General features: G+C 38.0%; 3 protein-coding genes across 7 annotated transcripts in view; 2 read left to right on the top strand and 1 right to left on the bottom strand.

The window, feature by feature from the left end:
• DCTN1-p150 (dynactin subunit 1) overlaps positions 1–10,225 on the top strand; it is a 31,676-nt gene extending 21,451 nt beyond the window's left edge. For all 4 annotated transcript variants that reach the window (XM_088272379.1, XM_088272378.1, XM_088272377.1 and 1 more), the window contains 11 exons: positions 949–1,020; positions 1,371–1,885; positions 2,234–2,339; positions 2,412–2,574; positions 2,996–3,786; positions 4,379–4,518; positions 5,276–5,406; positions 5,880–5,976; positions 6,535–6,685; positions 7,602–7,721; positions 8,751–10,225. In XM_088272379.1, the coding sequence (XP_088128505.1) occupies positions 949–1,020; positions 1,371–1,885; positions 2,234–2,339; positions 2,412–2,574; positions 2,996–3,786; positions 4,379–4,518; positions 5,276–5,406; positions 5,880–5,976; positions 6,535–6,685; positions 7,602–7,721; positions 8,751–9,008 (2,544 nt within the window). In that variant the 3' untranslated portion in view covers positions 9,009–10,225. The remainder of the gene's footprint in view (positions 1–948; positions 1,021–1,370; positions 1,886–2,233; positions 2,340–2,411; positions 2,575–2,995; positions 3,787–4,378; positions 4,519–5,275; positions 5,407–5,879; positions 5,977–6,534; positions 6,686–7,601; positions 7,722–8,750) is intronic.
• Positions 10,226–11,365: 1,140 nt separating this feature from the next.
• LOC148301969 (phosducin-like protein 3) lies at positions 11,366–14,673 on the bottom strand. Of its 2 annotated transcripts, none has more exons than XM_088272382.1 (4): positions 14,249–14,673; positions 14,092–14,161; positions 12,742–12,841; positions 11,366–12,642 (listed from the first exon to the last, which is right to left on the bottom strand). In XM_088272382.1, exons 2-4 carry the CDS (start codon positions 14,154–14,156, stop codon positions 12,172–12,174), a joined length of 636 nt encoding a protein of 211 aa, XP_088128508.1. In that variant the 5' UTR covers positions 14,157–14,161; positions 14,249–14,673; the 3' UTR covers positions 11,366–12,171. The 2 variants fall into 2 exon arrangements, with proteins under 2 accessions (XP_088128508.1, XP_088128507.1); XM_088272381.1 differs by having other exon boundaries at positions 14,623–14,673.
• Positions 14,674–16,720: 2,047 nt separating this feature from the next.
• Positions 16,721–23,495, top strand: part of Setd3 (SET domain containing 3) — a 63,190-nt gene continuing 56,415 nt past the window's right edge. Inside the window, exons 1-4 of the mRNA XM_088272393.1 lie at positions 16,721–17,126; positions 18,864–19,085; positions 19,943–20,031; positions 20,811–20,950. Coding sequence (XP_088128519.1) covers positions 16,826–17,126; positions 18,864–19,085; positions 19,943–20,031; positions 20,811–20,950 — 752 coding nt within the window. The 5' untranslated portion in view covers positions 16,721–16,825. The remainder of the gene's footprint in view (positions 17,127–18,863; positions 19,086–19,942; positions 20,032–20,810; positions 20,951–23,495) is intronic.

Genomic DNA, 23,495 nt, shown 5'->3' with positions numbered 1-23,495 from the left:
CCTCATTGACAGGCGCCATAGCATAGTTGACTAGACGCTCGAGTGTAAAGTTGGAGTCACTGGTTCGATTCCCGTCAATTGGAAAATGAATTCAAGAAATATATATTTTCCTTTGGTCTGGGGGTGTTCGTGACATATTTTTCATAACTAACTTCCCTAGCCTTACTATCCTACCCCCAGACAAGCCTCTAAAATAGGAACTTCGTTGTCTGACATATGTAGAGATATCAATAAAAATCTTCATATATCAATACATAACACTTTAACCCTTTCCACTCTGACCATTTTTTCTCATAACTGATCAGCTACTCTGATCAAAAAAAGGAGACGTTTTTCTACCATTAAAATAAATATTTTGGTTCCCTAATTTTGGGACACTCTGTCTGGCAATTCGTATGACCATGTTAATTAAGATTAACTGTATTTATCTGAAATATTATTTGGTAGAATATACTTGGATGATAGAGAAATCACTGAATAAAGTTATACCTGCGCCGGGCCAAACATTGTGGCCCACGGAGCTGCCTACTAGAATCATACGGGCCAGAATGTCTGGCCTACAGAGTGGTAAGAGTTAAATACTTGTACTTTATACCTCAGTGTCTCATCATGGTCACATATCCATTCTGCTTTTTTTAAAAATATTTTTTGCTTGCATTCTACCATTCTCGCAAAGAGTTCACACAGCTTAAATTTATCCTTTCAATCAAAATTCAAATCTGAGTTATGATCTATTTGATCTAAATAATGATACTAAGGGATGAGGTCACACTTACAAATCACAGAGTTAGCACAACATCGCACCCAACCCCAATACACTCAGCGGGTGTTGCATTACCTAGGAGCTTGTCTTCTGTGCTTGTCATGTCTGGTACCCCTATCACTTGAGGGTAAATGTCCTTGTCTTGGGCAGCTTTGCAGAATTCTTGATTGAATTTCTATTGGCAGGTTGATGCAGCTCTTGGCGCCGAGGAGATGGTGGAACAGCTGGGAGAGAAGAAGATGGCGCTGGAGGATGAGGTATGTATGAATAAGCGCCTCACACCGTGCATAGTGTGTATTTGTGATGGACTTACAATCTTGTATTTATTTAGATTGGCAGTGACAGGTATATATAGACAAAAACAACATTTTCCGCCCTGTAGCGGGTAAATATTAAGTTAAAAATATGCCGCTTTTGCTGGGATATAGTATATTTTCTGGGCATTCCGAAAACATGCACAACTGAAAATTGACAATTTTTGATTTATGACGTTCTTGAAAGGAGTGAGCGATTTACACATTCATATATAATATAAAACTTCAAAAAATTGATGGGATATGAATCTTCATCCAGTATATTAAACCCGATTCCGATGGAACGTTGTCAGGTGGCCCAGCTGAAGGAGGAGGTGGCCGAGCTGGAGGCCCTGCAGGAGGTTCACGAGCAGCTGGTGGAGTCCAACCATGAACTAGAGCAGGACCTGCGCGAGGAGCTGGACCTGGCGCACGCGGCCGCACGGGAGGCGCAGCGCGAGCGCGAGGCCGCGCTGGAGACCCTCCTGGACCGCGACTCCACCATCGCCAAGTTCCGCGAGCTGGTGGCGCGCCTCAACGAGCAGATCCAGCAGTACCGCGAGCGGCTGGACGAGAAGGGCGCCGCGGGCGGGGAGCCGCCGCCGCCGCCCGTGGAGGCCTTCAGCCGGCTGGCCAGCACGCGCGCCGTGGACCTGCAGCTGCGCGCGCTGCAGCTGCGCCAGGCGCTGGAGCACGCCGCGCTGCTGCAGGAGTACATGCCGGCGCACCTCATGGCGCGCGGCGCCGACCACGACGCCATCCTGCTGCTGCTGCTGCTGCCGCGCATGCTGTGCAAGGCCGACATCCTCATCGGCCAGCTGCGAGAGAAGTACCTACCTCACTACCATATTAACAAACTCTTACCTCGAGACATAATAAATATAAAATATAAGATTTAACCTACGGAATGCATATGGCATCTGTAATTTTTTTCTGTATTGTCTTTGGTCCATCAAGTTCACGTATGGAATGGCGAAGATTTATGAATCCATTCAGGAGTCAGTTGATTTGGGCAAAGCAGGACTGACGAGTTGGAATACGATTTACCCGAGCAGTGCTTGGGCTTGTCAAATGTATACTCCATACCCGAGTCACGCTCGGGCTAATCAGAGAACTAGCTAAGACAAAAATGACACCACATCACCAGCTTTGTGTGATCACCCCATGTTACTTCCAGGTTCCCAGCGGTCCCGCACATGGACCGGGACGTAGTAGTGAAGAGCCACACGGCCATGCAGTTCAGCTTCCGTTGCCGGATGCACTTCCAGCTGCACATGTTGCTGGTGAGTATAGGCGAGAGAATCTTCAGAGTTTGGCGTGGCAAGGCCCGGGACTGAGTGTGCTGTGTGTTGCAGAGCGTGCTGCAGCAGTATGCAGCGGCGTTGGCCGCGGGCGGGCCGGACTTGCTGCTCCGCGCGGCCGCAGCCCTGCCAGAACTCGCCGCGCAGGAGCGCCCCCTGGACGCGGCCCTGGAACTGCTGCGCACCGACCGCCTGGATGAGAACTACTCCACCGCCGGTGACTATGTCTACTTTTCCAATAATGAGTGGTTCTAATAAAGGATGCCCTTTTTTGTAGCTTGTATCTAAAGCCAATGACTTTTCATAAAGAAATCACGTCCTAAATGTCATATTTGAAAACTAAAGCCTTTTCCAAAAGTATATTTAACTCTTTGCACTGGATTTTTTTTTGGTATGTGCATACCGCCAACTCAGGTAGTAACCATGCATGCTGCCTCTATGGCGGCACTCCAGTGCTAACGGTTAAAATTCCCTTTTTTTTGTAACTTTATCTTTTTCTTAAACTTTTATATTTTCATTATATTCGTTTTTCATTATATTCTCTGCGGCAAAGAAAAATGAAAAAATCATAGATTCATGTGGATAAGTTAATGCGTAAATTTATTTGTATATGACAAGAAGTAACTTGACGTTTATAGACCTGGAAAAGTCGTACGCCGTCTTGTTCACGATGCAGCCGGCGCTGCTGGGCCCCCCGCCCACCGATGCCCACGCGCCCGACGGCCAGAAGGCGCTGGCAGAGGCGGGCGTCTGGGCGCGACCCGCGGAGTCGCAGGGCGTGCGCGCGTGGTGCTCCGCACTGGGCGCCGCGCTGGAGGGGCTGGCCTGCGACGCAGCCGTGCTGAGTGCCCTGCTACCCGCCGAGCCGGACGCCGACGCGCAAGAGCTGCGCGCGCTGCAGCAGCTGATTGCCAGCAGCGCAGAGGCGCTGCTGCAGCAGCTCAAGGCCGCGCGGCGCCGCCTGCCGGCCGACAGCGTGGCGCTGGGGCTGGGCGCCGACTGGTGGGAGCGCGCGGGCGTGCCGCTGGGCCGCGCGGCGTGGCGCGCCGCCAGCTGCTGCGGCGAGGCGGCGCGCCACTCGGCGCAGGCGGCCGCGCTGTGCGAGCCCTCGCGCCTGCCCGCGCCCAACCTGCGCAAGCTGTGGGCGGCGGCCAGCGACCGGCACTACGCGCAGGACGACCAGGGCCCGCTGCAGTCGGTGCGCGCCTCGCTGGCGCCGCTGCAGGAGGGCGTGGCCGCGCTGGCGCTCTACACCCAGAAGAGCGAGTACGAGATCCATGGCACCCTCAAGGAGGCGCGCGATAAGCCCGTGCCGCCGCTCGTGCAGCGCGCCGCGCAGGTCAAGCGCCAGCTCGAGGAGACCAAGAGCTTGACTCTCAAGCTGGAGAACAAGGAAGCCGACCTCCGGGAGCTTAAGAAGATACTTAAGGTAACACCGCTAATTCCTATAGTAATAATAATTTTGTGGGTAATACCCCGAGGGCGCTTACAGAGACTCAGATATTACAATGATGATGCTAATGATAAATAAAAAATAAAAAAAAAACAATACGTTGTCAATCGGTCTTGGGATCTCGAGTTGGCTGAGTCTGGAGCGGTGAAAATATGAGGCGACAAATCGTTACGCCTTCCTCTAAATCTTCTTAGGCTGGCCAGGATGTTAGGTGGGATGCCTCTCTGAGCAATGGTCTAGCCAGAGAGTGGCTATACTTCCATAAATATGTATTAATCCGGTGGTAAAAACACAATTTTTAATCAGGAATTGGAAGGTCAAAATTTTAATAAACATGGATTTAAGGAGGCATATTTAGTTTGTGTTTTTATACAATGCAGTGTTGTGCCAGGAAGGGCATTGTATTTGTGATGCGAGTTAATTTTACTCAAATTTTTAAATAATAATTTAGTAAAAATTGTTAAATTGTTAATTTATATTTTAAGATAAGTTTTTGTGCTTATGCGGAATGCACGTCACTGCATACATAGCTGCGTCCTTAGTTGATACTTATAACCGTACATTCTAGAGTAAAGCAGACGAGATGTCTGAGATGCAGATCCGCAAGGAGCTAGCAGAGAAGAAGCTGAGCAGCGCGTCGCGGGATCAGGAACTGCAGGTGGAGAAACTCAACAGGAAATTGGAAGATGCGCACAACCAACTCAAAAGGTGAACCATTGTTTTGAGGAATGCTACTTACTTACTTAAACCATATCCGCCCCCTCTCCCTTGCATCCTCCCAAGTCAGGTCTACGTTCCCAAGTTCAGACAAGACCTGCCGATGAATTGTCAGCAGTAGTCGTCCTGGGCGGCACTAACCTGATGACTTGTAGGCAAGCTTGATGGTGGCTCTCGGAAGGCATACGCATTACATGGTCTAGCCAACTGAATCGCCTTTCCTTGATGACAGTTATGACCAAGATTTGCTGCTTCCTACGACTCTTTATTACTCACAAAGTCAAACCACCGTACGCCTTTAATTCTTCACAGACACCTATTCTCAAAGCTAAGTACACGGCTGCTCTGGGCCCTCGTAAGGTGCCATGTTTCACAGTCGTATAAGAGAATAGGAGTAATGCAGGCATTGTACATATCGTAGTCATACAGAAGAAAGTGACCCAAGTGCATTTCTTACAAAAACGCGATCATTGACTATTTGCTATCTTACTAGCTTAATATTGCCCTGAAAACATCCCAAAGGATTTTAAACTTGGAAGTATAATATATTGACTTGGTAAAAATGACTAACTGCATTGATGTTTATTTTGTTGCCAAGCAAAAGTGACTTAAATGGCCCTCCTGAACATTTTACCTTTTTTAGTTGGTCACTTTCTCCTGTACGACTACGATATATTTGAGGAATGTTAATCAATGATAATTATTGTCTGGACCTGAATGCATTACTAAATGTTGTGAATGGTTTCAGGAAAGAGAAAGAGTTTGAAGAGACGATGGATCACCTGCAGCAGGACATCGACTCTCTGGAGCTGGAGCGCGGTGCTCTGAGAGACAAGCTCAAAATGTACGGGAAGAAGGATCGGCCCGCGGGAGCTACAGGTCAGTCACACTCTTCATCACCTCACCGGGATGCCTATTAACCCATTGCCCGTACCTCTTCTTCGCCATCTTACTCCTCATTACAGAGGGTTGTTCCCTTGTGGAAGCAATGACTCTACTCCAGTTATCCCTTGACTGCGCTGCACGTAGCGCTCCAACCACTGAGGTGCCTGCTGCTGCCTTAACTTGATCGGTCTATCGTACGCGCAATGATTTAATGTAATTAACAATCATGTTAACACTATATTGATCCGGTGCGGTGCCCTCTGCACAGGGGTTGAAGAAAAAAAAGATATTTTGAAAAACTGTTAGGTATGTTAGGTGGTATAAAAAAGAGACAAAATGAAATTAGTGTTGGATACCTTCACCCAGTGCTGATTGGCAGCAAGGATCTTTTCTGGTAACCCTCCAGAGCAGTCTTGAGCTAGTAATGCTAGATGCAAGGACCTCCACTCATGGTGACTTTGTTACAGGCGACAGCAGCAGTCCGGTAGCTGAGGTGGAGCGCCGGGCGGCTCGCAACACAGAGCCCTCAGAGGGCGGGGACCATGAGATGGCCCTGCTGCACAGGTACCATTTAAAGCATTAACTTTGTGGATCATATTGATATATTCTTTTGAGAAATAAAAATACTTTGTTTTTTCATCCACTCACATTTTAGACCCTGTTCTAGTCATAAATTAAACCCTGAAGAGGGCAACAGGTTGTTGCCGAAACTAGTTGGTTTTTAATCAAAATGTGAGTGGATCAAAAAACAAAGTCTTTTTATTTCTCAATATAATTTTTAGAATTTATAAATTCAGACACATCATCTTTCTACTTCAACTACACTAGTTACGCTTTCCTGAAAAAGTAGAGTACAAACTCTGTCTACTCATGTATAAATCAATGCATAATATGACTAGATAAAACCAATTACAATACATTAGACTCAATTTACCAGAATGACTTTACCCAGGAAGGTGGCAGTGAAGTTACTAGGGTGTTTATTCAAAGACGCAAGTCAATAACACAAACATTCAAAAAAAGATTCTGCATTTTTTTTGTGTTTGCTACAAAGTAAAAACAAAACAACACAGTTGATATGTTATAATATTTGTAATCTGAGATGTTTTTGTCTCTCTCTAGCCAACTGGAGAAAGAGCGAGAGGAGCGCCTGTGTCTGCAGAAGGAGAGCTATGAGCGCTCGCTACGTGCGCTAGCGCCCTTACCCGCGCCGCAGCCACTCATCACACCCAACCGAGCGGCTCTTAGAGACAAATTCACCAAATTCCAATATGTAACACAACACTTTTTTTAATCATCTTAATATTTTGTTATTAACACGCTTCGGACGGGAAAGGTATTTCTACCCGTTGGGTCGATTGATGCTTAAGGACGGGAAGGGTATTTTTACCTTCTGTGCTGGCCTCATTTCAAAAGCAGAAAACAAGGAATTATCCTATATTTTTATATGGATATTAATTATATACCAATCTCTTTGTATGTCTTAACTATATGTACATAATTATCGAATCCCATCGCCAGCAGTTCGCAGGCGTAAAAAATACCCATTTGAAATGTGTCAACTATAACTAGAATTTGGAAAAATGGATCATCATACTTAACAATTATAAAAAAGGAAGAAAAAATATCCACTATTCTAGAAATCTATCCACCAACATCAAACTTATTACCTTATTTTGGAGATGTTGTTGTAAAAACAGTTAAATTACTGAAAAATAGGTCATTATGAAAAGTGTAGTATATGGTAAAAATGTTTCCATAGATGTCGCTCAGAGATCCTGTTAATTAATCATAAAAGAGATTATTGAAGTGATTTATTTAAGTGATTGACCTGAAATTATGTGAATTTTTATTATGGGCAACCTTTATCTCTGGTGTTTTTCATATTGTATCTATGGTAAAGAGTTGATTTCAACTGTCAGTTTTTTTTGGAATTTTTTTTTTTTCAAATCTTTTCTTTAGTATGTTGAATTAATTGAAGTATTAATTGAATAGAATGCCAGTGTTGCAATGTGTAAAGGAGTAATGTGAATTATTTTTACTGTAGGCAACCTTTGCCTCTGGTGTTTTTCATATTTTGTCTATGGTAAAGATTTGCTTTAAATTGTAAGTTTTTAAACATGTAATTAATTTTATATAAATATGTAGATACTTTGGGTACCGATAATGTAATGTGTACTATATTTCAGGACTGGACTATGTTCTTGGCCAAGTCAGGAGTCTGTCACTTCCCGGAAAACCCTGCGGACTATGAGAAGGCGCTAATGGACCACAAAGAGGCACAGAGAGTGCAACGAAAACTTCTCATGGTAAATTTACACTAAAATTTATACATATATGGAAGAGAAGTGTGGAGTTGGCAAAATAAGGATTAAAGTAGACTGAATGCAGTGAAAATGCGATTAACGAATGTGCGAATAGATGTATAATAGATGTTCGAATGGTACAAGGAAAGAATGCAAGGCTGAGATAAGTATTATTGATAAAATCAAGTAAGGTGTGTTGAGATGGTTTGGGCATGTGAATCAAATGAGTTAAGAAAGGATGATAAAATTAATTTATGTGGCAAATGTAGTTCGAAATGCGAGAGGAAAACGTGGCATGATCAAGTATTTAAAATACTTAAAAGCGGGCAGGGCAGGAGTTGAAATAATCAGTGGGTATGTATAAGGATATTCGTGAATATGGAAGAGGTGAAGATTGTTTTTAAAGATAGATTGGTGTGGCGTTCTATTATCTGTCTACCATTGCAGTGAAGCAACGGAAGTGCTTTTGTTGACTCCACACTTCACTCCCATACATTAGAGGTTGTACCAGGACTCCATTGATTACTGCTAATAAAATGCCAATCAATTCTTTATACTTAACCACTTTCACACAACATCATGGTTAGATTAACGCAGAGAACATCATAGTCTAAGCTTAACTCGAAGGTGCACAGTTTACATCCGTGCTGTGCTAAGCAGTTTACCCGCTAAGTATATGACCATCCCAAATGCCATAAAAAGCCAGTAAAATAGCTAAAATTGTAAAACAAAAACACCTGTTTTTTACCACTTGAGTTTATTTTATTATAACGACTAGTTTCGGAAGCTATGCATCCATCTTCAGGTCTAAATATAAACTTATAGTTCATAGTTCAGGTCTAAATATGAACTACAAATTTATATTTAGATCTGAAGATGGAAGCATAGCTTCCAAAACTAGTCGTTATAATAAAATAAACTCAAGTGGTAAAAAACAAGTGTTTTTCTTTTACAATTTCATCATGTCTCACCACAAAGTGATTGCCGAAACAATAAATAAAATAGCTAAATATTTTAAAATCTATTTTCCAGACTCGTCTGGAGGACATCCAGCGAGAGGCCCGCGAGGAGTTCCTATCTAGCCGGCCCTGGCGGAGCGTGCACACAGCGCTGGGAGCCTTCCCCAGTCCTGAGCTGGTGCGCGGGTGCGGCGGCAGCGGGGGCGGGGAGGTGCTGGCCGAGTTCCCCGTGGCGCGCGGCGGCGTGGCCCCCGCGCACATGCAGCTGGACCGCGCGCAGCTCGCCGCGCTCCGCGACGCCGGCGCCACCCTGCACATGGCGGCCGCCTAACCTAACCTTACTTTATACAGATTCGCGTTTAATTTGTAGAACTCCATTTTAACCTTCCCTTCCCGGTGATATGTATTTACTACAACTTAAAAATGAGAATATCATTATAAAATTTTATAGATACAGGCTCAGAATTTTTGTATTCCTCCGTAATACTATTACGTGTTACATAAAAGTGTTATAATATCATTTATATTTGAAGCACTAACTTTGTGATTTTCCATTTTATAATGAAAATGTAACTTTGTTTTAAAATCATTATAAATATTTTATTATAACTTGATTATAATGTCTACCGGTTTCGAAGCTAACCGCTTCTTTATCAAGACTGATAAAGAAGCAACATTTAGGAATATTCACACTTTCTTGTTTTTAAACCACATTTTCATATGGTATACAAAATACATATCACCGGTGCACGCGGAAGTTTTTAGCACCGTAAGGGAAGGGTTAATTTATGTATTAAATATCAAAACAAACACTGATTTTTCGAGTCTACTAAGTAGTATTTTATTGTTAAAAAAACACACATAAAAATGAATTTTGTGAAAATTGTTTCGTCTAGTTATAGCATTTTCAAGCAAATGTCTTCATTTGTTTGAAAATGCCATAACTAGGCGAAACAATTGACACAAAATTGATTTTATGTATTTTGTACAGTAAAATACAACTTAGTAGACTCACAAAATCAGTGTTTGATTTAACATTTCATAAAGTTACTATGACTGGATTGTGTACAGAAATAACTCGAACTAAGTGATATATTTCTGCACATAACGTGATAGCTTATTTCTGCACTCGCGGATCTCAACATTCCGTATAGGTTTCTTTGTTTTACCGAAATGTAATATTTCGACAAATGTCTAATACTGCCTTGCCACAGTCTTCTTCTCTCTCTTACTCCTCATTACTGAGGGTTGTGACCCTTGCCGAAGCAATGATTTTTCTCCGATTGAATTGGGGAAAGGGAGATAGATAGTTGACATTATTTAGAAAACACATGTCTTTTTAGTTTTTTTCTAAAGATCATCTCTCTTATTGTTTCTTACTATTGGTGGAAGAGTATTTCACCCCATCGATCCACAACAGCAAAGGCACGCTTGCCAAATTTACTGCGGTGATTGCCAATTACATACATAAATTATACAAAATTAAAATTATTTTTATTTTTATATCCAACATTATCCATTTTCTTCTTCTCCCTCTTACTCTACATTACTGAAGGTTGTGACCTTTGTCGAAGCAATGACTCTTCTCCAGCTATCCCTTGATTGCACTGTACACAGCGCTCCAACCACCGAGGTGTCTTAACTTGATCGGTCTATCGTGTGGGGATCTTCCTCTTCCTCTTTTCCCCTCCGGGCTACCAATCACAACCAGTCGTTCCAGGCCATCCTCATTCCTACGGGCAACGTGTCCAAAGAACTGAACAATTCGTTGTGTACAGACCAATGTCTGGCCAATGCCAGAGTCAAGCCATCCAAGTGTAACACCTGACGGATGGACTGCGTTTAGCAGTATTTTAAATGCGTCAATTTCTCTCCTGTCTGCTGCTGTTATGGTTTACGTTTCAGCAGCATAGAGAAAAATGGAGTGAACCAACCTCCTAATAAACTTTATCTTGGTGCTGTTAATCACACTCCGGTCTTTCCAGATTTTGTCTAGCTTAGACATGGCACTTTTGGCAATGGCGATACTACGTCTGATCTCTTCTTCGCAAATTCTTCATTGCTAATTTGAGATCCAAGGAATTGAAACTCATTAAAACACATTAAAAAGGGATATTCCAGACTGCTGATTCACAAGTAGCATTTAAGCTATAAAAATAAATGTAATGCACTTGCTTAATTAAATAATTCTCGGTACAATTATTATTAAAATAATGTACAATTGAGAAAATGCTTTTTTTAAAGACATTTATTGTATGAAAATGCGTAAAAAATTATATGTAAATAAAATGTATTTATACATGTTTAATTTTATATAACTAATATAATTATAGCGGAAGGGAAATAATTTAAGAAAAATAAAAAAGAAATACAAAATATGGTGTTTTTTTTTAAAATTCAAATTTGAGTTAGTATTTATTCTTTCTTGATAGAATGCTCAGCTTACGGTTGATAATTTTTCATACATTTAAATATAGTGTAATATAATTCTTATATTGCGCATGTATATTATGTAGCAGTTTATATAAAGAAACATACACATGTTTAAAAAAAATATATTAAAATGCTCAAATCGGACGCCTAAAAAGTAAATAGACCAGCTATATAAAATACCTATTCTCTATTTATTCAATGGGGGTTTTCAACTTTTTTTATTTTGATAAAAATACTATTGAAATTATTTCTTACTTTGGGCACATTGCCAGAAAGGATGAATAGTCGCAATAAGCTGATAGTTATAGAGATAATCGAGGGTCAGCGAGCAAGAGGACAGTCTTCTACAAGATGAACTGATCTTATATAAAGGAGTTAACGGGTTCCTCTTTAAATGCTTCTTGCAACTTGGTTCAGAACTGGGAGGAATGGAGGCGAACTGTGCACCAAGTGCCCGATATTCCAGATTACCACGATGCCTGGCATCAAATATGATGCAAAAGAAGAAGAGGAATGTCTCCGAAATGAAATTTGGGATGTAAATCATAAAGTGGGGAGTTTAGAAAACCACGCACTGTGTCTAAAATTATATACAAATAATTTTTTTATAATTTTTATATGGATAACTTGTATTGCCATTGGGTGTAGCATTAATTAATACTATAAGGCAAAAGGTGCAGAAAGTAAGAATGGACGAATCACCCAAGAGTCCTCGCCATCATTGTCGTTCCTCCCTCAGGTTAAAAAAATATATTTATTTAGGCAACTTATATTGCTATTGGGTATAGCATTTATCAACACATTGTTTACGGGGAATGCTTAAAAGCATCTTTAACATACTGTTGGTAGAGAGCGGGAGACGCTTATAAGCGTTCTATTTGTTTACTTTTGGTACAGCGCAAGATGCCAAAATACACTGTACAGATCGGAGTTGGGTCTGAAGTTATGTGTGATTAGCATACGAGGCTAATAAGTATATTAGGGTCAGGGTTGATGAAAAAACTGCCCGCAAACAATGTGTTATTAGTATAAGGCAAAAGGTGCAAGTAGGAATGGACGAATCAGTCCGAGTCTTCGTCATCGTCGTCGTTCCTCCCTCGGATGGTTCTCTTCTGCAGCAGGTCCTTCTGGCGCTGCTTGCGGGCGGCATCAGGCGGCGTGAGCAGGTCGCCGGCATACTCTATAACGCCGGCCTGCGCGATGCGCCACTCGAGCATCTCCGTGGTGAAGTCGTCGCAGTTGCCGAGGTCCGTGAAGCCCACCACAAAGTCCGCCGTCTTGGAGTCCTTGACGAGCGCCAGCGTGGGTATCACGCGAATCCGCAGGCGCTCCGTCAGGAAGGGGCAGCGCTCCACATCCAGCTTAACGAACCGGCATTCCAGGTGCTGCGCGGCCAGGCGCTTCATGTGCAAGTCCACGATCTTGCACCGAGGGCTGTCCGTCTTGTAGAAGTGGCAAACGATATCCTTTGACTTCTTGGTGATGTTGAAAAACTCTTTCTCTTCCGGCAGTTCTGTGTATTCACCGTGTCCCTGAAAATTTGGATTGTTTGCATTTTTAAAGGTCAGACGGTTGACAGACAATTCTGCCTTGGCTCATTAACGTCTTCAACTAGTTAAATTATCACACACATTAGCTTTCCATTCCTGTTTTAGATGAGCCTTTTTTTTCATTTCGGCGAGTCGCATTTCTCTGAGGGATTCCAAGTCATCTGCATCCAAGTTGTTTAGCCTGTAATAAAATGCATTTAATAAGATTCATGGATACATTTTCACAAAAAAAAATAATTTACATTTCAGGGATTAAGAGTAAGTAAACGTTACCGTCATAAAAAAATTGTCTCAAAAAATTATAGACGAGGTTGATTCCGCAATTTTAATTTAGGCGCTATGAAATTCATTTAAAAAAATATGACTTTTCGTGAAATCTAATAACTTCTTCAAATAGTTTCAATATAATTATCCTTTTGTACAATTATTTGTAAACCTACGCAAGACTAGTACCAATCCTAATGAATGGAAGTGAAGCAAGAAGTTGGCAAAAGAAGGATGAAAGCAGACTGAATGCAGTCAAAATCTCAGACGAACTTCAACGACATATCGCTCACTCCTTTCAAGAACGTCATAAATCAAAAATTGTCAATTTTCAGTTGTGCATGTTTTCGGAATGCCCAGAAAATGTACTATATCCCAGCAAAAGAGCATTATTTTTACCTTAATATTTACCCGCTACAGGGCAGAAAGTGTTGTTTTTGCATTTTGAAGAAAAGGTATTGTTTAATATTTTTTTTTAAATATACTTAATATATTTCAAATGGAAAAAAAACCTTCAGGTTTTACCTAAAAGGATCTGTTGCGCAGAAAAAAGTTCAATAAGTGTCTTGTTATTTATTTTTAATACATTGTATTATATTTTTAAACTTCAAAAACGTTCTCCTGAAAAATCAAGTTTTTTGATTTATGACGTTCTTGAAAGGAGTGAGCGATATGATAAATGATCGAATGGTAGGATATTATCAATAGAATTAAGAAAGGTGTGTTGAGATGGTTTGAACATGTGGAACATATGAGTGAGGAAAGAAACTCAGAGTATGTCTATAATTATGAGGTGGAATGTCCCAAAGATGGAAATGGAATTCCTCTTATTGGAATTACATTTTAATCATATTTAATGATAGGCCATTTGTCCACTGATGGGAATATCACCTTAAGACATTATACATGTTACATTTCATACATATTATATAAATTAAGAATAAAGAAACATAATGGCACACTGGAAAAAAATGCACATGAATAAATTTTAATGTAAGTATCCACTGATTAAACAAAACTTACAACTTGTATAACTCAGCTTTTTACATCAAAGAAAATTTTCAATGAAAATGGGAAACTATTGTGGTTTTATTCACAACATTCAACAATATGTTATTTTCTTTTATTTCCTATAAAAGCAATTAATATTATGTTCATTTTATTTACCTGTCTAATTCGGCGTCCAACTGTTTCTCCACATTGCTGGTAATACTGTGTAATACTTGATCCATTTTTGCTAATTGAAAAAAAAACAATGTTGATATAAAAAGATGATTCTTTTAAATTTTATAAATTATTATAGTTTAATTCAATTCGATTGTACCTTGGAATATGCTTACAAATATAAATTTCTCGACGAATGTAATAAGCACAATGACCGGTGTGTAAGTGTGTTTATAGATTAAGACTACTATGGAAGAGACTTTTTGTCGTGTCTTGATATAAATTTTAATGACTTAATGGTCACAGTAAGTAATAGTAATAGCAAAACATAAAATGCTTGCGAAATATAAAGTGAAACGAGGTGTGGAATGAGTGGGAAGATGACATATGAAACTTCATCAGGAAATAACAAGAAATCAACCACATTTAAAGGAAATTATGAAGAGTACTTTTCTCTGTTAAATTAAAAAACAAATCTTATTATTAAAATAATATACAATTAAAAATAACCGTAAAGAACAAAACGTGACTCACCAACCGAGCGTGAAAATAGGAAACGAAACAAATTTTGACTTTTGACAGAACAATTTAAATATTATGAATTGTCTTTGGGAGCAATGGAACATAAGCAATTCAAGTGCGTTCACCAGTACGTTCTAAAACCATGCGTAGGGTACCTACTTTCAAAGCTATCTTGCATAAGAATCATAATAAAAATAATAATTTTGTATGGAGGCGATACGTGGGCTATCGGGCAGACAGAACGGAATCGGCTGGAGGCGTTTAAGATGTGTTGCTATAGGCGCATGTTGGGGATTTATTGGTCGGAACACGTAGGAAATAACGAGGTTTTCAAGCAGGGATAAGGAGCTAGATGCTTACTAAATAAAGTAACACAACAGCGAGCCAAATGGATAGTTGGTAATATAAGATACCCAGGCCTACTTCTAAAGATTGCGGAGGGTATGTACAAAGTTATCTCTGACATGCGCTGTAGCGGGTACGCCGATTTGAACTAAGATGAACAGAGTATAGAGAAGGGTGGACACTGACCATCAAAGAAGCAAACCAATCATCACAACGATTTTAACCTACAAAAAATAAAAATGATAATAATTTTTAACAATTTTATTTGCCTTTGTTGTAAAATTCTACCTCAAGGTGGAAATCCTCAATCTTTCTAAACCAAATTAGAAAAAAAACGTTTATTGATAAATGGCTAAAATTCAATAAATATTTTTATTCAATTAGGAATTGTAATATTCTCTTCTCAAATATGATGTGTAAGATTATCTCCGAAATGCGCTGTGGCGGGTACGGTGAATTGAACGAAGACGAACAGAGGATAGAGACGGTGGATACTAATCATGACAGAAGTAAATTTATCATCACAAAGATTGATACCCACAAAAAAGAATGATGATAATATTTTTAAAAAATATATATTTTGCCTTTTTTGTAAAATTTTACCTCAAGGTGGAAATCCTCAACCTTTTTAAAACCCGATAAAAAAATCTTTTGATGAATGACTAAAATTCAATAAAAACTTTTATATTTTTTTATTAAAGAGAAAAATTTGTGTTTTTATTATTAACATAAATATTTCGACTATTTCTGTGAGCCCAAGCGGCTCATTATTAAAAATAGGTATCAAATTGTGGTAGAGTGGGTTCGAACCGAAAAATTCTGACTTTAGAGTCCACAACACTTACCATGGGACCACAAACCGACGATTTAATTTGATACCCACAAAAAAGAATGATGATAATATTTTTAAAAAATATATATTTTGCCTTTTTGTAAAATTTTACCTCAAGGTGGAAATCCTCAACCTTTTTAAAACCCGATAAAAAAAATCTTTTGATGAATTACTAAAATTCAATAAAAACTTTTATATTTTTTTATTAAAGAGAAAAATTTGTGTTTCTATTATTAACATAAATATTTCAACTATTTCTGTGAGCCCGAGCGGCTCATTATTAAAAATAGGTATCAAATTGTGTTAGAGTGGGTTCGAACCGAAAAATTCTGACTTTAGAGTCCACGACACTTACCATGGGACCACAAACCGACGATTTAATTTGGAGTCATTATATTCCCCCTTCAAATATGATATATAATGGACTCAAAATATTATGCGATCCCTCAGACGAATGTGTGGCAAAACGATGTTTGATAGATGTTCGAATGATGAAATAAGGAAAGAATGTAAGGCTGAGATAAGCATTATCGATAAAATTAAGAAAGGTGTGTTGAGATGGTTTGGACATGTGGAGCGTATGAGTGAAGAAAGAACGGTTAAACAAATTTATGAGGCGAATGTAGTTGGAAAAAGAAGCAGAGGACGACCGAGGAAAACTTGGCACAATTAGGTATGTCAAATACTTGAAAGCGGCCGGGTCAGGAGTCGTAATAATCGTCGGGTATGTATGAGGAGATGCATGAATGTAGAAGAGGCAAAGAATGTTTGCAAGGACAGAGTGGTGTGGCGTTCGATTCTCTCTGCCTACCCCTGCGGAGAAGCGGCGTGATGGTTAGTTAGTTAGTTAGTTAAAATATTCGATCGTCATTATATTTATGAACAGTCTTTGGTACGTAGTATCGGATATCATGTTGTCTATTTATAGGCATAGAAAAAGTTCGTCCTCAATTGTCAAAACTCCTGTCAAACATGTGTGATAGTCAAGCTACTTCTAACCAATAATTTATTTGCAAAGTTAACGTTTTGTGTGATAAAATGGGAAAGAAAAGCCAACCCAGTCCTAATGCTAACAAAAAAACACCAAATAATGAAATAAATTCTTCTATTCCTGCCAAGAAACGCAAACAGTTGGACCGTTTGGTCGACGAACTATTGAAGCAGGTTGTTGTCCAAATATCAAATAACGATCAACTGTGGGAAGTTTACAAAGAAGTGAACAAAACCATAGGTCTCATTAGATCACTCGAATGTAATGAAAAACCTCTTCCAGAAAATCGAGGCGTTGCCATTGAAAGGTTCTTACTGTGGATTAAAGAAAATGGGGTTAGCTGCGACGGTAAATATTTTATTTTGAAACTAGATTTTTGTTTTTTTTACTTTTTTTATATTTTTATTTGATAATTGCATCCTTGCTTTACACATTTAATTTCCATTTTAACGAGAATAATGTGTGCGTAACCAGTGAAGACATTGGAAACAGTCCCTTATAAATTGTGCTTTTGTTCCCTGTTAGAAATATGTACAGAATATTTATCGGATTTTGACTATAGTTGAATACTGACAGTTTTTTTGGGCTTTTGTGTCGTGTGTTCACGGTTCTTGTCAATGTTTTTTTTTTATACCATATTGCAGCATATAAATGCTTTCATTTCAAAGCAGCCTTGAAAATCTTAGTTTAAAGTGACATAAATTTGTTGCTACGTATAATATCCACATTTCTCTCAAAATTTATTATATATTATTCATCACAAAAGATCAAACAAATAATAAAATATTATATTCTGACATCTCATTAAAGATGAAGAAGAATATGGAAGGCTGGGCATTTACGGTGCTGACGACCGTCATAGGCTGGTATAAGTGATCACTTTACACACATGTAACATTCACCAATTCTACCCACACTATTATTGACAACCACACTAATCAAATTCTTGGAAGTTCTATATATATGAACTTATTTTAAAACGTTATTCTTGAATCACTAGAACATTAAAATTAGAGACATCTATTGGTGAGATGAAAAGAAGCTTTTTATTGAGCAGAAACTTTTTTATTAGTATGTGAGGTCCGAATCCTGGCTGGATTATAATCACACACATGAAAAACGCCAGAAAATATCATTTTCATTTCAAATAAGCTTAAATAATAAAATATTCTTGAAAAATGATATTGCAAAAGTATTATACTACAATAATAATCAGGGTCAGGAGTCCTAATAATCGTCGGGTATGTATGAGGAGATGCATGAATGTGGAAGAGGCGAAGAATGTTTGCAAAGACAGAGTGGTGTGGTGTTTGATTCTCTCTGCCTACCCCTGCGGCGAATCGGCGTGATAGTTAGTTAGTTATACTACAATAATTTCTTATTCATCCTTCAAATCCTTATCCGCACCTGATGGTGCATAGCTAAAGTGAACACTTAAATCAGCCTTTGATGGTTGTTAGCCCCATAAATGCCCGGACTTTCATATTCTTCTTCATCTAAATATGTTGATATGTCAAAAAATAACTTCTAATTGGAGATAATTCAGATTTGTTAACAAGTATTTGGACACACTGAACATGTTGCATCTAAAGATAAGTTTGAGGTTTGACATAGATGATATCGACAGCGCCTACGTAAAGTACTCTATCTGCAAATCTGTTACTTTACAGGAGAGAGCTTAGAAGATTTTTTCAACATATTTTTTTTATTATTAATTAACGGTTTATCTGAAATTCTAAACTAGTATTATACATTACAAACACGATGAATAATGGATTACATCGTTTTAAAACTTAATGCTTTGTCAAAATTAAGTAGTTAGCGTTTTAGGATTTCAGTTCATTTCGAAAATTCGATGTAGATAGCGTATTATACGCCTGAAAACTAGGCGTAATTAATTTTATATATATTTTTTTGTTTATTTATATTTGTAGATAACGGTCTGTTGATAACGTACACCAAATATCTCAAAATTGACTAAAATGTAGTAAGAGCACTTTACGTAGGGCATGGTGATATAATTTGGAAATAATTTTTTCCTGTTGTAAATTATTTTGATTATTTATGATTTTTTTTAATTTCCAGGTATTGAAATCTGCGATTTCCCCGGTCTGGATTATGGATTGAAAGCCAAGAAGTCATTTTCCAAAGGGAGTCTTATACTCAATGTTCCCAGGAAGTTGATGTTAACCGAAGAATGCGCCAAGAAGTCCATCCTCGGAAGCCTCATCACCAGAGACCCCATTCTGAAGCACATGCCCAATGTCACTCTGGCCATGTATTTGCTTTTAAAAAAGTTTTCTGTCGGTAAGTTTTCTGTGTTAACGATCAAGATAACACTGCGTTTATATGCAGTGCCCTATGCACCACTGGAGTGCGGATAAGGGTTTGAAGAAGAAGAAGAAGTAAACATGAATAATAATAATAATAATTTGGATAATTTGTATAGCGCCATTTTCGTAAAATACTACATAAAGGGCGCTTATAAAGACATGTATAGAGGCGTATAATTTTGTTTCAACTATTCAAAATACATAAAAATTAAAGATAATAAAAAATACTTAATATGCACACTAAGCGACAATATATAGTTATGACTTATTTTCTTTATGGTAGAAAATTCTTTAATTCGACAAATCAAAGATTTAATATTAGTTTAAATTTACTTACCTACCTCAGATTTCAAGAGTGAACTGTTCCAAGATTAGCGCACTAATATATCTAGACCAAAAACGGATAGGTGTCTTTTATTGCGCATCCCTAGTAAATATATTTCTCGAAAAATTTCAAAAGGCAACAAAGTTTTATGTTACATGATATATTTACACCAACCATTAAAATTGCATTTATGTCTTCTTCTCCGTCTTAATCCTCATTGCTGAGGGCTGTGACCCTTGCAGAAGCAATGACTCTTCTCCAGTTATCCCTTGACTGCGCTGCACGTAGCGTTCCATTTATGTAGGTACTGATTTAATCAGAGAATACAGATTTCTCTTGATTAACAAGGGGCTTGCCGGCCCAAATCAAATTTAACAAGGGGCTCGCGCGAGCCCCTCTGACCCCCCTGCAGCCCACCGCTGATTATAGGTCTATATCTCATACATTTACATGTGGTCGTTAAGGCGTTAACATCTCACTGAATTTCTCACAATTTTTTGTTTTAGATTCATTTTGGAAACCTTATATCGATATTCTACCATCATCGTATAACACCATTCTCTACTTCGCACTCAATGATATTCAGGAACTCAAGGTGATGATTTCATTATTACTTAAAGTACACATACTTTAGAAACTAAAATAATACATAGTTGGCGGGCGGTTTTTTCATCAACCCCGACCCTGATTAGTATCTAATTACGATTGTATACTAATCTCAAGTAAACGCAAAATCAACTCCGATCTGTACAATATTTTTTGGTGTCTTACACTGTACCAAGTAAGTAAGTAGAACGCTTATAAGTGTCTCCCGCTCTCTACCAACAGTATGTAAAGACGCTTTTAAGCATTTCTCGCAAACAATGTGCTAATGATTTCTGAGCTAAACAAATTAAAAATTAGTTTACAACATTTTGAGTGTGTCCAAATACTTAATACAAAATCTGGATTATCTCCAATTACAGGAGTTATTTTCATATTATTTTTTGACATCTCATCAAAGATGAAGAAGAATATGGAAGTCTGGGCATTAACGGGGCTGAAAATATTTTATATTACATTATATTCTCTAGTGAAGTTCTAGTGATTCAAGAATGATGTTTCAAAATTGGTTCATATATATAGAACTTTCAAGAAATTGAGAGTGTGGTTGTCAATAATGGGTAGAATTGGTGAATGTTACATGTGTGTAAAGTGATCACTTAAACCAGCCTATGACGGTCGTCAGGCCCGTAAATGCCCAGACTTCCATATTCTTGGAGATGTCAAAAAATAATATAAATTAGTTTTGATTAGTTTTTTCCAAGTTAATTATTTAATGAGAATTTGCATACAATATGAATCATATTTGACTAATGCTGGCCTCGCGTTCAGGGTTCTCCGGTATGGCCAATGGCTCTGAAGTTGCAGCTGAACATTGCGCGGCAGTTCGCCTACTTCTACAAGCTGCTGCAGAGCTGCGATGATCCGGTAGCACACCAAATGAAAGACCACTTCACGTACAGTGAATACAGGTATGATTGATTGAACCAATTTACTCTTTTTTTAAATCCATTTATTAAATAATTTTATACATAACTTCCATTTTACTCTAACGATCATCCTTGTTTGTGTAAGACCATTAGTTTAACCCTTAGCACTGAAGTGCCGCCATAGAGGTGGCATGCGTGGTTTTCGTATTACTTGAGTGTCACCACTATGGGGCAAGAAAAGTCTTATTTCTTAATACAGTAAAACATCCATACAACGGACTTCGGATATAACGGACAAAAATCCGGTCAAAGGCCATTCCGGTAAAAAAAACATGTTTTGACTGTCACAGGCAGTGGCGTGCATAGAGAATTGATTAGCGTAGGTAGTAGAGGTAGGTAGTAAAGTAAGCTAGGTACTACGTACTAGGGTAGGCAGTAGAGGTAGGTAGTACAGTAAACTGGTACTACTTAGTAAGGTAGGGTAGGTACTCGTTGCGTTTTTATGTGTCGCACGGGTAAGCTAGGATAGGTACTGCTTTTCTGCCTATATGGATGGCACCCCTGGTCACATGTATATAAAAATACACACGTATTCGAATGCAACGTTATGTCAAGGTTTCATACCAATCCTTGGATTACTTCAAATATTTCTTCCTTTACATATAAATATATTTTTTTACATAAATGTATTTTTGTATCTAAACATTGCACAATAATAAAAATATGCCTTCTTACATTGCTTTTTTCAGCAATAATAATAACATATATTTATTAAATTTTTGATCAAAAAAATTATGTTTTCTTCTATCATAATTGATTAATAACACTTTTGATATCAGCTTAAGTCAAAGTTAAGTTATTTAATACACCTCTTGTAGTAAAATTGGAAGAAAAAATAAATACGAAACAAATAGGTTTAGATACGTACCACGAACATATTAAAAGAACCAAGAAAGAAAAATATATATACATATTTGTATAGTCAATCTCAGTCTCTTACACTCTTACGTAATACAACCATTTTAAAATTGAATGTCTTCAAAATTATGTATATATTTTTCCACTAAATACAAGCATTACTCAATGATTATTTAATGCTTTGATTTAATAAAATGCTTGTACAGAGTGGCATGAAACTTATCACCCTGTGGTAAGATGTTATAATTTTTGCATTAGCGTCGTACGTCAATCATCTTTGACACTTGTTAACTAGACAGCTGCAGTATACAAACAAATTTAGGGTGGCTCAAAATGAATCCTCCAATTTTGTTTTTGAATAAATTTTTACTAAATAAAAAAAATATATTTTGACTGATGGAAATCTTTATTTGGACCTTTATAAATTTTTCTGTTACGTGGAAAAGATGATATCCGTCAATTGGCTGCCGCCAGTGTTGATACACATTTTGATCACTCCTTTCAACAACGTCACATATCAAAAATTGTCAATTTTCAGTTGTGCATGTTTTCGGAATGTCAAGAAAATGTACTATATCCCAGTAAAAGCGGCATATTTTTAACATAATATTTACCCGCTACAGGGCAGAAAGTTTTGTTGTTGCATTTTGAAGAAAAGGTATTGTTTAATTATTTTTTTAAATATACTAAACATTTTAGGAGAAAAAAGCATCAGGTTTTTCCTAAAAAGATTTGTTGCACAGTAAAAAGTTCTAAAAGTGGGTTGAGATTTATTTTAACACATTGCTCACTCCTTTCAAGAACGTCATAAATCAAAAATCGTCAATTTTCAGTAGTGCATGTTTTCGGAATGCCCAGAAAATGTACTATATCCCAGCAAAAAAGCATATTTTTAACTTAATATTTACCCACCATAGGGCAGAAAGTGTTGTTTTTGCATTTTGAAGAAAATGTATTGTTTAATTATTTTTTTGAACATACTGAAAATTTTTCAAATGGAGAAAAATCCTTCAGGTTTTACCTAAAAAGATCTGTTGCACAGTAAAAAGTTTAATAAGTGGCTTGATATTTATTTTTAAAACATTGTATTATATTTTGAAACTTTAAAAACGTTCTCCTGAAAAATCAAGTTTTTTGATTTATGACGTTCTTGAAAGAAGTGGGCGACATTTCATTATATTCTTAAGAATTTTTTAAGAAAAGTTTAAACTTTAAAAACGATCTCCTGAAAAATCAAGTTTTTTGATATATAACATTAAAAGGAGTGAGCGATTTGTGTCCATTTTATCAATATGTTTGTATGCTGCAGCTGTCTCATTCATAAATGTCTAATATGGTTGACGTACGACGCCATTTGCAAAATAACATCTTCCGAAAGGGTGATTAATTTTGCGCCACGCTGCATAAGATCACTTTTGAGTTTATTAAGAGCAGCTACAATATCATCTGATCCACGATACAAGGTTAGGAGCTTCATCTCATTCTCCGCCGTCCATTCTCACTCATTAATGGAATGCGGCACAATAATCGGGAAAAATCCTATCGGCTGAATTTACACATTTTACCTTACTATTAAACTGTGGGATTTTTTTTACTACAACTAATATAATTTAACAATTTATTATTATTATTTATTCTATCAGACACTGGATTATTCACCCTATAGATA

The sequence above is a fragment of the Brachycentrus maculatus genome, unplaced genomic scaffold (genome assembly GCF_059751285.1).
Source record: "Brachycentrus maculatus isolate JH-2025_06_01 unplaced genomic scaffold, ASM5975128v1 h1tg000496l, whole genome shotgun sequence".
Classification (NCBI taxonomy): domain Eukaryota; kingdom Metazoa; phylum Arthropoda; class Insecta; order Trichoptera; family Brachycentridae; genus Brachycentrus; species Brachycentrus maculatus.
This window is presented reverse-complemented; position numbering and strand designations above follow the sequence as displayed.

Coding starts and splice junctions, on each gene's coding strand:
- LOC148301969 (XM_088272382.1), bottom strand. CDS start 14,156: ATGGATCAAGTATTACACAGTATTACCAGCAATGTGGAGAAACAGTTG. Junction 12,842..14,091: donor TTGGACGCCGAATTAGACAG/GTAAATAAAATG, acceptor ATTTTATTACAG/GCTAAACAACTTGGATGCAG. Junction 12,643..12,741: donor AACAGGAATGGAAAGCTAAT/GTGTGTGATAAT, acceptor CCAAATTTTCAG/GGACACGGTGAATACACAGA.